Source organism: Drosophila serrata, unplaced genomic scaffold (assembly GCF_035046125.1).
Source record: "Drosophila serrata isolate PLE 108 unplaced genomic scaffold, ASM3504612v1 contig_362, whole genome shotgun sequence".
Lineage (NCBI taxonomy): Eukaryota > Metazoa > Arthropoda > Insecta > Diptera > Drosophilidae > Drosophila > Drosophila serrata.
Window position 1 is genome coordinate 1,991,310 of NW_028257260.1, and position 13,457 is coordinate 2,004,766.

At 41.9% G+C, this 13,457-nt stretch overlaps 2 protein-coding genes across 2 annotated transcripts in view; one reads left to right on the forward strand and one right to left on the reverse strand.

The window, feature by feature from the left end:
- dpr8 (defective proboscis extension response 8) overlaps positions 1 to 13,457 on the forward strand; it is a 195,872-nt gene that overhangs the window by 149,191 nt on the left and 33,224 nt on the right. The window lies entirely within an intron of this gene.
- On the reverse strand, positions 1,503 to 4,752 carry LOC110176114 (uncharacterized). The gene is made up of 2 exons (XM_020942351.2): positions 3,577 to 4,752; positions 1,503 to 3,505 (listed from the first exon to the last, which is right to left on the reverse strand). Exons 1-2 carry the CDS (start codon positions 4,750 to 4,752, stop codon positions 1,844 to 1,846), a joined length of 2,838 nt encoding a protein of 945 aa, XP_020798010.2. The 3' UTR covers positions 1,503 to 1,843.

Below are 13,457 nucleotides of genomic sequence, written 5' to 3' on the forward strand. Positions count from 1 at the left end.
CAATGTCATTTGAATGAATTTTTGAAAGTGATTGTTGATGCTGACCAAGATTATTTATCCTTCTCTAGGGAAGGAAATAACGTCTTTCAAGAGTTGTAAGTTTTTGACTTCGATTATAATACACTGCAAAGGTATATAATATGAAACAAGTTGTATTTCATATTTCATTATTTAACAATTAGAACTCCCTGATTTCTTAATAGTTTATTCAGTTTCAATTTCAGCAATTGCTTTTGCCATTTAGCCTAAATGGAACAACCATCAATGCGCTGTCTTGCTCATTTTGACTTTTTAATAACATTAATTAAAAGTCCACAAATTCCCCCGCGACCGATTCGTGTTCTCCTTTAGTCCTTACACGAGTCCTGTGAGACTTCCTTTCGCTGGGCAAACAAAGGTAGCGGCTTCGTGGAAGGCAAAAGTGGACTTTAAGTCATTAAAAGTCGATGGTTGTATACCCTATCCTGTCCCTATTAGGATGATAGCTTTAAATCATTATCATACTTAAATCTATGGTTTTTGATGAAAGTGGCTAGGTTTCGTAACTTCTCTCAGTGCAGGTATAAACTCGGTTAAAATCAGAAATAAGGCAAGAAGGGCAGAGGACGAAGGACGAAGAACTGAAACAACCAAAATATTAATGAATGGGCAAATAAGGCGACGAGAGCTCCGACTCCGGCCAACCCATTCATTACCTTCCAGGACACTTAGCTCGCACCAAAAAAAAAAAAAAAAAAAAACCCTCCAGCTCGGCACGTCTTTTATGCCGCCTTGCCTCGCTTATGTAACGGTATAAATTTCTAGTTAATTAATCACCTTTCGCTTTGTTTATGGCTAATTTAATTAATTTTATGTCTTTTATTGTTTCTTGTTGCTTGTTCTACGACCCATTCCCCCTCCCCGGGGGGTGGGGGGGGGGGATAGGTCGGATACGGATACGGATACGGATGCGGAAACGGATGCCAGGGATTTGAAAGGGAAATGGAAATGGAAAAGGAATAAAAATAAGAATTGAGCATGAGTTTGTAGGTGTGAAAATGGAGGTGGAGTGAAGAAGTCCTTCAGAATAGTCGAAAAATTATTCATTAACCTTGTGCGTTGGTTTTTCTTTTATTTTTTTTCTCTTAGATGCGATAGGGTTTAAAATTCCCGGGAATGTTTTAAGGGATTTTTGAGATTTGAAAGACCTTTTCTAGAAATTGTTTAATAAAAGAGAATATTTGCAAAGGAATTGTGAACTTTTCAAAAGGTTTTTTAACTTGAAATATTGCAAAATTACTTTTTAAATGTTACTATGTAACTAATCATTTTCCTCTTGATGAACTCAGCGGATCTCTCAGGGTTTTCTACCATTTCGTCTTGGCCCTGGGCCTGGCCAACGACCGGGCTCTTTGTGTTTTGGCCAGATGTGCCGCCGGGCCACTTGGTTTTCTGTTTTCCTTTTTTTCTGACTTAAGATGACTTGCAGCTTGCACTTGGTGGCAGCTTTTCACAGACTCGTCTTCGTTTGTATACATATTTATTTATTGTTTTAAAGCATAAAGTACAATACAATGTAATAATAAATTAATTATTTACTTTAAATATTTCTTTTTATACACGAGCTGTGGCGGGGTGGCTTCATGCCTCTCCCCCTTGTCCATGGTAGCTTCTTTTGTTTTGTGATTTTATGATTGTGACATGATGATGATCTGATGTTTTTGGTGACGGAGATCTCCCTCCTGGCGCCCCTTGGACTTTCACTTTATGGCAACTTTGGGGGGCGCAGGCGGGGATCCGTGGATGAGGCAGCAATAAATAGGTTCAAGCGGCGCTGATGAGTTCGATGCTAACTAGTGACTGACTAATGCTTGGCCTCCTCATCGTTGACCACAATAGGTTCAATCTCCTTGACCTCGGCGGGTGTCTCCTCCTCGTTCTCGCCATTCTCGGGCAGAACACGCACCTCCACGCGAGTGGATGAGCTGACGGATTGCTCCTCCTCATGGTCATCCGCCTGCTGCTGATCCTCGTGTTGATCATGATCATCGGAGCGGCTCTGGGCCTTGTGATTCTGGGGGAGACCCTGCTGCTGCTGCTGCTGGGGTTGCTCAATAGCTGTGAGAATGGATTGCAGCAGTCCCTGGGAAAGAATCTCCTCGTGATTTGCATCACCGCTTGACACACCGGGAGCATTGTTCAGGGATCCCCCGAACTGCACTTGGAAGTTCTGCGAAGGCTGCTGGCCATTACCCAACTGAATGCTTTGTGATTTTTGTGCCGAGAGGACATCAAGTCCATCTAAGCCAGGCAATTGCTGGGGATCAGTGCCATCGGGCAGGGCAGCCACCGCATTCTTCTGCGAGGCATAGCCAGTGTGATCGAAGCTATCAATATCATTGCCAGATGGTGGTGGTCCATAGCTATCCGCTGGACCCGAAACCAGTTGCTGGGTGTGCTGTTCCGCCACTGGAATGCTCTGGGCAATGGCATTGAAGGCTCCCGAGGAGGCAGCCGACACGCTGCCAAAGTGTTGCTGCTGCTGCACCTGGTAGCCAGTGCTGCTCACCACATTGGGACCGTGTCCACAGTCATGCACAATGATGGGTTGAGGCTGCTGCTGCTGCTGCTGCTGGAAGGGCAGCTGGCTGAAACGTGGCGCCTGCTGGGGCAGGGGCAGACCCTGGGCATGGAACTGAGAGGCACTGTAGCTATTCTCCGCGTGGTGATGGTGATGCTGCTGCTGTTGCTGCTGTTGCTGGAAGAAGACTGGCGGTGGAGGAGCAGCTGGCAGGTACTGCTGGGTGGGCGGTGGCGGTGGTCCCAGGGGACGCACATTGGCCACTGGCGGTGGTGGAGGCGGCAAGTACTGGGGCTCTGGGGGTCCAAACTGTTGCTTCTGGTGTCCAAAAGCGGGTCCGGGCTGAGGAGCTGGCAGCTGCTGCTGCAGGATAACCTGGTGAGACTGAGGTGGTGGTGGTGGAGGAGGTTGGTAGAGAGCCTGAGGCGCAGGCAAAGCTGGAGGAGATCCAGCCAGAGCTATTTCATTGGCAGCTGGAGGAATATAGGTAGCAGGCTGTTGTGGTGGCTTCACTCCAAACTGATCCAGATGCTGGACAGTGGCTCCAATGGACTCCAACAGACCGACGGGCACGGGTGGGCGATAGGCCACCGGTTTATTGGGTTGACCAGCTCCATGCTGGGGGAAGGGCTGTGGGTTTCCAGAGGGAGGTGGTCCATACTGAATGTTCACATTGGACTGCGACTGAGAGTGGGTTTGGGATTGGGAGTGACTGCTAGTCAGAGCTGCGAATTGGGGTGGTGGTGGCGGGGGTCCATAGCTGCCGCTGGGAGGTGGTGGTGGAGGTCCATAGTTGCCACTGGGAGGAGGTGGCGGGGGTCCATAGTTTCCTCCTTGTGGTCCCGAGTGTCCAATGGTCTGATATTTCTGGGCATGCACCGATCGGGGATCAAAAGAGTCCAATGGCGGCTTGGAATACGAGTCATCCAGGGAGCCAATGGCAGCCTGTAAATTTCCAAAATTATATTAATTTATTCATTTAGTTTTAAATGAATTTAATTGATTTGGAGTCTCACCTGTAGAGTTTCCGTTTCGATGGAGTTACCACCGGGTCCTGTGATCACCTGAGCACCATCATTTCCACCCTGAAGGGCCACGGCCACGAGCTGTTCGTCCGAGAGTCCGTCAATGATGCTGCCACCAGATCCTCCCGAAGATCCTCCCACACTGTATTGTGTTCCAAAGCCACCGCCATGTCCCTGAGCCACCTGACTGTAACCACCTTGGGTCTCAATGTGGTTCTGCTCCACGTAGGCACCAATTGGAGCTGGGATTGGCTTCCAGCCATCGCAAGCCGTGTGGAATGGCGCCTGAGAGCCACTCACACTGTGCGTGTGTCCCGAGGCATCAATCTGGATCTGCACCTGCTTCACTGGTCCAGGGCCACTGGGTCCCGTGGGGGGTCCACCATGGTGGTGTCCTCCTTGCAGGATGATGGTAGTGGCCGGTGGCGGAGGTCCTGGCAGAGCCACGGGTAGTGGCGGAGGGCCATAGTTCGGTGGCGGTGCATCATAGATAGGTTTGGGTGGCAGGTTAAGCGGTCCAGATGCAGGTGGTCCATACGAGGTGGCCGGCTGATGGGCGGGCTTAAACAGGGGAGCGGCATGTGGCGAGGGCAGCAGCTGTGGTGGAGGTCCATACTGTGGCTTTGGTGGTCCGTACTGGGGAGCCGGACGATGCTGGATCTTCTGCGGCGGTGGTGGACCATACTGTGGCGGAGGTGGACCATAGTGGGGGGCAGGCTGAGGAGGAGGACCATATTGAGGGGCAGGCTGAGGCGGGGGTCCATACTGGGGAGCTGGCTTAGGCGGGGGTCCGTATTGGGGAGCCGGTTTGTGCTGAATGTGAGGTGGCCCATAGAAGGGTTTGGGCACACCAAAGTGGGTCTTAATCTGCTCATGCAGAGAGCCACCGCCTCCACCTCCACCTCCTCCTCCTCCCAAGAAGTTCAACTTGGGTGGACCATACTTCAGAGCCGGAGGACCATACTCCCGGAAGGGTATCTGCTGCGGCACACCGTACTCCCGATGGGGCACATGCTGTGGCGGTGGTGGTCCATACTGAGGAGCAGGTCTTGGTGGGGGTCCATAGGTATCGAATCCTGCCTCACGGCGCTTCAGCTCCTTGCCACTCAGCACCGCCTGGGCGGCACAGAAGCAGAGCGTGGCCAGCAATGTCACACGAAGCAGCATCTGTGGGATATCGAAGTTTAAAGATTAGTTCTGAGTCTAGAAAGTGGTCACTAGTTAAAGCTAAGCTGAATTCCTAGAGTTATCTGGAAATGGCTTTCTGGGAAATCTGGTAGCTGAGGCTATCTCTAGTTTCCGTCCATCAACGGTGGCCTCAAACCCTTCAACAGGCCTTTTCATTTGTCAACTGTCTCGGTGACCTTTTTCTGACCGCCGGCAACTTGTCAGCCTGTCAAGGCAAGGCTTGGGCCGGATCACGGGTCAGAGGTTCTCGGTTTATTCCGTTGGCTTTTGTCAGGTGTCGTTTTCAACCAATGTCGTTGGGGTATGTGTAGCCATAATCTGCGCTAATTTGCCAACTTCCAACCGAACAGCCTCAATTTTCTGGCCTGGTCAACACTGAAGAGCAAACTCACGGCTTAAATAATGGTTAATCGAGGGTTGAGACATTCATTTCAGTGTTACTTCAGATGTAAACAATTATTTTTGTTTACAAAATTATGCAGGAAATTTAATTAGTGCTTTATAATTGGGGTCTCTTGAAGGGGAATATTTTGTAATGTAATTTATAATATTAGTTAATCAATCAAACTTAGGTTTTGTAAATTTCTAGGTTGGTTTCTTATAAGAGAGTTTTTATTACCTCATTTACCTAATTAAAAGTAATAAATTACTAAGTTTATAGACTTGATTTCAACCAATTTTAAGATTTTGAAATCATTGTTCTAGTTTAAATAGACATTTTCTATTCATTTGTTTAAAATGTGACAAGGTCATTAAAATATTGCAACGTTTATTTAACCCATTTCTATAACCAATAAACCTCTTAAAACTTCCCTTAATAATTAGCTAACAAATTTCTAATTATTATTATATCAAACAAATAAGATGTCGGCACAAATCGTTGCATGTGTACCAATTTTATTTTGGCCACAAATAGAGCCATTAAGAGCCTGGCCTGTTGCGTGGTGTAATTGGCACTCTCTGCGTACCCGTATTACGCTCTAATTAAAGCATAACCCGGCCAACGTTGCAGACGTCATTAGCCATCATCATCATCATCATCATTGTCACCATCATCGTCATGTGATATATATACATAGCTACATGGACGGAATGAATGTCACCAGTGCTTCGACTCATGATCATCAATAATTCAGTAAGTCAGTCAGTTTGGCGATTCGTGCCGGCGAAATGCAGACAAGGCACAGAAAGCACTTTAATTGGCTTTACGAGTTTGTTTAACAACAAATAAGCCACTCGAGAGTGGCCGAAAGCATATCAGCTGACGCTTCTTTTCAAAAATTCCGCTCACAACCAAGCGAATTAGCCGCGAATAAGGCGACCGCAAAATGTGACGAAGTTGGAATGCCCTTACATAACAAAAGTGATTGGGGTGATGCAAGAGGTGAAGGTAGATTTTTTTCATCATCAAGATGAGACTTAAATTATGCCATCTAAATGGGGATTTTTGGCAGGTGACTAATGATCATGTAACTAGATTTGCTCTCAGAAGATAAAGCTTTTATGGCTCATTATAAGTAGCGAAAATATAGGTTATTAAGGGAGCAGGTATTATATGTTTATATATATATATTACTTGGGAATATAGAATAGAAATATAGCCACATTATATTGTTAAGAAAGACTATTGCTAAGACTATTACCACACCATTATACTCTCAGAGAAAGAGAACCCATTCAAGCCTCTCCATTATCTTCATTCAGTATATATATATATATATATATATATATATATATATATATAAATATGGCCAAGAGACACATTAACTGAATGAATATGGCCATATATATGGCTATATATATATATATATAGTATATATACCCATCTTCAGGTCTTTCCCCCATTGCGCAATAGTGGCTATCGGGGATCTTTTGAAAATGATAGAAAAGTGGTAGGAAAAATGCTGCTCATTGGCCGGCGATGCGCATTGAATACTGGCATTACAATGGCCAGCTAAAGATGTTACTACTCTTTTTTACCAAACACTTTTTTTGTTTTTTGGTTTTGGCGTTAAAATGTCATAAGCGGCCCTGGAGAAGAAGACTGCGGGGAGAGCCAAAAAGTGAACTTTCACTTTGAGCCGTGTATATATATGTATATGTATCTTTGTATCTTTGTATCTTGGCCGCTCCACGCATCTCTTGCGCCCGCTTCGGCTGGGGATGAGTAGGTGTCACAAATGTTGGCAGTGAAATTATGCGCCGCATAATGAAAATACATTATAAAAGAAATGGCAAACAATTAAAAGGTGCGGGCATGGTTGGAGCTGCCTCTGTGGCCCATTGTCTCAGTGAACCGTGTGAAGTGACCCGGATGTGGCCAGCACTACTGGCTCAATCTTGAACAGTTGTGCTCAAGATAATAGTAAAGTACCATTGGGTTACAACTTCTACTTTGTTTGTAAGATAAATCTACAAAATGCTTACTAGTATATCTATGACTTAATGATTGAATAATGAACTGAACTTAATAACCCGATGTTAGCTGTACTATATGTATAGTATCCCCCCTGTTACCGGTCACAGTTCATGCTTAGGGCCTTCGCTTTCTTCAACTTGGCTTCGACCGGCATTCGATTTCTGTTCATTAGCATAGGCCACAAATATTTGTTATTGATGCTAAACAATTGACAGCAATGGCAGACAACGGCAGCAGCAAACAAATGAGCGGCGGCGGCAGAAAAACAAATAAACATATAAGCATACAAATGGCCGGCAAAACTTTCACTCTCTCTCTCTGAAAACGCAAATTTAATTCAAAGATGAACGAGACACAAAGGCCAGAGTTTGGCCAGGAAGGTACCAAGGACCTAAAGGACTAAAGACCGGGTCAAAGGGTTGCCCGGGAGACAATATCCCTGCGTGCTGCAAAGTTTTAGCCACAGCTGGCTCCAAAAGTCGAGAATCGTAATCTGCGTTAATTAAATTTCCCTTCCCTTAGAATGCGAAATTATTTATGAATCAATTTCGATAATGAATAAATTAAATCTGCAGACATGGCCCCCTGCCGGCAAATGAATAATCCCGACCAGGATTCCCCACATTTTCAGGTCCTGCATCAATTTTCATTAGGAGTTCCGAAGAAAAACCCTCATCAATTAGTTTTGGGGAGGTGGTTTGGCCAAGGTCATGGGGTTAAGGCGCAGGCGTGACTATCTGTATATAAGTTATATATTTAAGATCGAATTTAATTATATATTCCTAAAGGTTTCAAGACAAGTCTTGCGGGGAAATATTTATCAGAAAGTTGAACTATCACTATCAATCAAAATGATAAGATATGTGTCCTGAAACTTGGTATATTTTCCCTTATCTTTCTGTCTCTTATATCCTTTATAAAACTGTTTTTTTTTGGGTTATCAATTCCAAAACTAGTCAAGTCCCATCCATCTATGTTTCGTGTTGTAATTTCCTTGGATTCTTATACAATTTTTGTGTAATATTCTTTTTTTTTTTTTTTGTTGCCTAATTGGCCTCGTGTTTGAGTTTCCTTTTGTAATAATCCTTTTTATTTTTTTTTGCACTCGAGTCCAATTAGGAAGCAGTTCTTTACCATGCCAGCAGCTGGTGTTTTGTATTTCGTTAGCACTCGAACAAAAAAATGCGTCACACAGGACTCAACTCACAAAGACAAAAAATATATTAAAATAAATAAATAATTATCAAAGTCGCGAAGCGGTTTTGGTAGGTTCGATTTCGTTTCGATTTCGATTCGATTCCGATTCCGGGTGATCACTGATCGTTGATCGTGATCGAATCTCGCGACGTCCGCTGCTCGTCACTCGCGAGTTGAAAATGCTGCCGCTCGGATGATAACGCGAGCTCATATAGGTAATACCCGGCGTCGGCGTCGCTGCCGACGGAGCTGTTGCGCAGCCGCAGAGATGCGCCGAGTTCGAAACCGAAACCCAAACCGAATCTCAATCCAAAACCGAATCGGAGTCTGGGTCCGAGTTCGAATCGGTATCCCAGGCCCAGGCCCAAGCCCCAAACCCAATCTCAGGCGAAACAGAAACAGAAAGTGAAGAAATTTCGTAAATGTAAAAAAAAATATAAGAAATAAAAATAAGCAAGTGCTTGCCCCAAAAGGGACCGAGATGCGGAGAGAGAGCTGCAGTAATTCCTCTCGCGACCAGTTTGGCAACGTTTTCACATTCAATACCTTGTGTACCTTTTTGGCTACCTTGGAGTTGCCTCCAAGGTGTCGCCGAAGATCGAGGATCTCCCCCCGAGAGAGTTCAGAGTTCGGAGTTCGCAAGCTCTCAGTTTTAGAGCCTTGAACGCTTAATGGCTTTCCAAGATCAAGTCAGGTGGCAGGCAGACAGGAAATGTTTTCCCAAAATCAAAGTGTCAGCAAAGGTAGGGTTTTTTTCGAGTACTTAAATAATTAAGAAATATATAAAATGAAGCATAGTAAAGAAGTCTGTAATTAGAGATGTAAAATTAATCTTTTATTGTTAAGATATTTAAAACAACTTTATAACTACAGATCTGGTTTCAAAATAAGGGGAGAACCAGTTTTTATTTATTCATAAATTGTTCTAGATTGTCAATTCTAGAAAATAAATTAAAAAAGATACACTTAAATTCAGGTAACTATTTATAAAATGTGATAAAAAATGATAAGCTACTCCCTTATTAATTCTATTCAAACCTCTTCCATCACTGCTTATTTACCATATCTATTTATTTACAAAATTCAATAACAACTCACTTACTTTTCTCCATAAAAAAACCCTACTTAATACCTGCTAATTTACACATGCTTTCTACCCATTACAAAATAGAGAGAATACAACAAATAGAATTAATTTAATGACAGCCACATTCTATGGCCTTTACATAAGTAAGTTCCCACACTCATTACTCAATATGATGTGAGTCAAAAACCAACTGATTTTCTGGGCCACAAAGCCGGCCAATATTCATGAGTGACTTCAATGGGCCAAACTGTCAGTAGAACAGTGTCAACACACTTGCCACAATGTCCGATATAGCCGCCGGTTTTTTTTTGGTTTTTTGGTTTTGAGTTTTCTGTTTTCGGTTTTCGGTTTCTTCTTCCACACACTAAGTTGAGTCATAAAAGACTCTCGGCTCACTTGAGAGATCAAGTTTTCCTCCCGCGACAGCCTTCGCGTGACTCGATTTCGCTTTCATTTGCATTTCTTGGAACCAAGTCTCTTTCTCCCATGTATGTATGACTATGTATGTTGCCTTGACGGTGGCATCATCATCATCATCATCATCAACATCATCTTCATGCAACCCCGACCTCAGCCTCTGTCCCAGCATCATTATGATCGTAGCAAGACTTTCCAGACAGGCCAGAAAACCGGGAAAGTAACCTGCAGAGGAATCTTTTCCTTCTCCCCATCGAATTCCAAAATACCCTTGAATAGTTTCCCATAAGCAAAATGATTATATAATGATTAATTCATGCTGATGATGAGTATCAAATCGCACAACTCTCTTCGAGGGTATTGACGAGAAAAATAAATGCCGAAGACTGGTCATTTGGTGACCCTCTTCCCTCCTGGCCAGGTTATTTCACTGCTGCTGCTGCTGCGGCCAAGTTTGGACTTCCTGGCTGTTGCATCTTGTGACCAGTCGCAGTTGCTAGGAACAGCAACAGAAACAGCAGCAACAACAGAAACAGCAGCAACAGCGACAGCAACAGCAACAGCAACAGCAACAGCAACAGCAACAGCAGCAGCAACAGCAACAGCAACAGCAAAAGCAACAGCAACAGCAACAATAGCTGCAGCAACAGTACCAGCAGCAGCAACAGCAACAACAGCAGAAACAGCAACAACAGCAACAACAGCAACAGCAACAACAGCAGCAGCAGCAAAAACAGCAGCAATAGTAACAACAGCAGCAGCAGCAACAACAGCAGCAATAGTAACAACAGCAGCAACAGCAACAACAGCAGCAACATCAGCAGCACCAGCCAGCAGCAACAACAACAACAGAAGCAACAGCAGCAACAGCAAGCTAGCAACCAGCAACATGCAACTTAAGTGGCAATATTTATCTGCCGCATCTGTTGTCCATCGCTTTGCCTTTGTCATTACAAATTTACAAAAATATCTCCATACCTTACCTACCTATATATTCAGACATATCTATCAGCACTCGTTGGATTTTGTTTTCATTCAGTTTTGGTCGCTCGCAATTATTTGCGCTTTTACTTCCTCGAGTCTTGGGTCTTAAGTTGATGGTCTGCCTTCCTTTCGTTTTGCTTCATCCAAGCTCTGAATGGGTGCATCGCCAAGGGCCAGCTTTCAGCTTGATGGTGATAAGAGTTCAAAATCCAAAAAAAAAAGAAAGAAAGAAGTCAATCCACCAGGTTTTGGCTCTGTCAGGCATTCGTAAGGCCAGCTGGAACTTACTTTCCTTGGCGATCGTCACTTTGGTTACTCTTTTTTTTTGGTGAGGAGGTGAGGAAGGGAAAACGACATTAAATTATAATGAAAATCTGCCCAAGTCTAGTCGGAAAAAGGCATTAAATTATCTTGAAAATAGATTTAAAGTCTAGTCAGTTTGGATTTATTATTCAGTTTTTACTTCACCCACCAAAAGTCATCTGTGAACTTTGCTATCTATAATTTACAACTGAAATTTAAGTTTTAAATTGATTTCTTAGATTAAAAAAGGGAAATTCAAGTCTTTAATTCGGGAAAAAAGGTGAAACAACTCAACATTAACCACTTTATTAGATTGTTTGGTATTTACTGAGCCATAAAAACATTTTATGGCTCATCTTACACTCTTGAAACAAGAGCCATATATACCTTATAGTTGAATGCATTGATAATATGATCTGAAAAGTGAAGAAATCTCACTGTAAGGTGCTATATCAGTGAGATTTTTCAGGGACTATCCTAACTTTGTTTTGTATAGATAGATTACAAAACACTGACTCTTTCAACATAATTTACTTTTGAAAGCAATCTGTGATATTTCTCAATAAATTAAGTATTATTTGCCTGTTAACTTGCTTATATTTGTAGCTATTTTGGAGGTACAGTAGAGCTTCCATAGTGGGATAACCTGATCCAAGGCAGATCCCAATCCGACACGCACAAAAAAAAAAAAAAACAATTGAGAAAATATTTAAAGAAGTGAAATTGCATTCCAATGGCATGAGGTGTTTTTTTTCTGCTGAGCTAAGGTGGTTGAAGCTGAAGCTGGAGCTGGTGCTGGTCTCTTTTTTTTTGTTTATTTATTTGTTTATTTTTTTATTTATTTATTTTTTGTATCTGCTGCGCCCTGGCCTCGCCCAGAGAGAGAGAGAGAGAGGGAGATAAAAAAAGAGAGAGAGAGAGAAAGAGAAAGAGGCCCTTGGCGCTACGCCGTTTCAGGTGAAGTCGCACAATTATGCGGGTCCAGTCCCAGTCCATCTCTCTCTCTTTCTCTCGGTTGCTTCTCTGTCTCTTTCTCAGCATCGCTTTATATAATGACGCAGGTATTACGCAATCCGCTTTCTTCTGCCGCAAGGCGCACAGTGCGTCGAATCGCTGTGAAGACGCCACAAAGCGATCTTCGCAGGTGTTGCAGGTACACTTAATGATTTCTTTAGTGGAAAATAACTAGAGGTTGCTGGTTGAATTAATAATATTATAAATATTATAACATAAGAAAATATTATTGATATAATTATATATTTATTACTATTTTTATTACCGTATTTAAGCCATTATCTTTTTATCTTACAAAGATTTTATTGACATAGGATATAGTAAGGTTTTTAAATTCTCTATCCTTAAGATTATTTTATCTTTGGTAATTTCTACATTGAATTAAATGAATATAATTAATAACATGAAAAAACAACAAAACTCCAGGAAGTCGAACTATGTATACCCCTGCAATTTTTAACTGAATTATTGGAATAGGGAATAGATCATAACAAAACTTGAATCAATATTTATAGAAATTTTTTAAAGACAATTTTTACGAAAAATAAAATGTGTTTTTAGGTTTTTAATTAAATGAAATGAATTTAAAAACAATTTTTACGAAAAATAAAAAATTAAAAATCTCATTTCTAAGCCAAAAGAGCATTTAATTCAATTCGGAAAGCTTTCCTATGTTAGTTTTGATTAGGTTAATAAAACTGCATACTCAATTAAATATTAAAAAAAAATTAAAATTTTGTAAAATATTGGCAATTTTAACGATGTAACCTTTTACTTTTTTTTGAAAAAAAAATCGAAAAAATTTATAAAAATGTATTTTTTTACCGGACATGGCTAGATCAACACATCTATTGATGCTGATCAAGAATATATATGATTTATAGAGCCAGAAATGATTCCATCACTAATTTGTAAGCCTCTGAATAAAACTATAATCGTCTTCAAGGGGGTAAAAATTATAAATGAATTACTAAAAGTAAAAAGATTATTAAACGGTATAAATTAATTTATATCCCAGTTACAAAATAAATAATTGAAAGACTATTTTTAAATATTTAAAAGAAAAATTATGCGGGGTCTGAAGGACAATGGTACGTATACGTAATATTCTGTGTTGGCTGGGATAATATTACGTATACGTAATAATTATATTGGGTTTCAAGGATTAAAAAATCCATAACTAAGTTAATAATGCATTAATTTCGATTCGGAAAGCTGTTCTGTGTTAGTTTTTAAGTGATTAATAAATCTGCATACTTAATT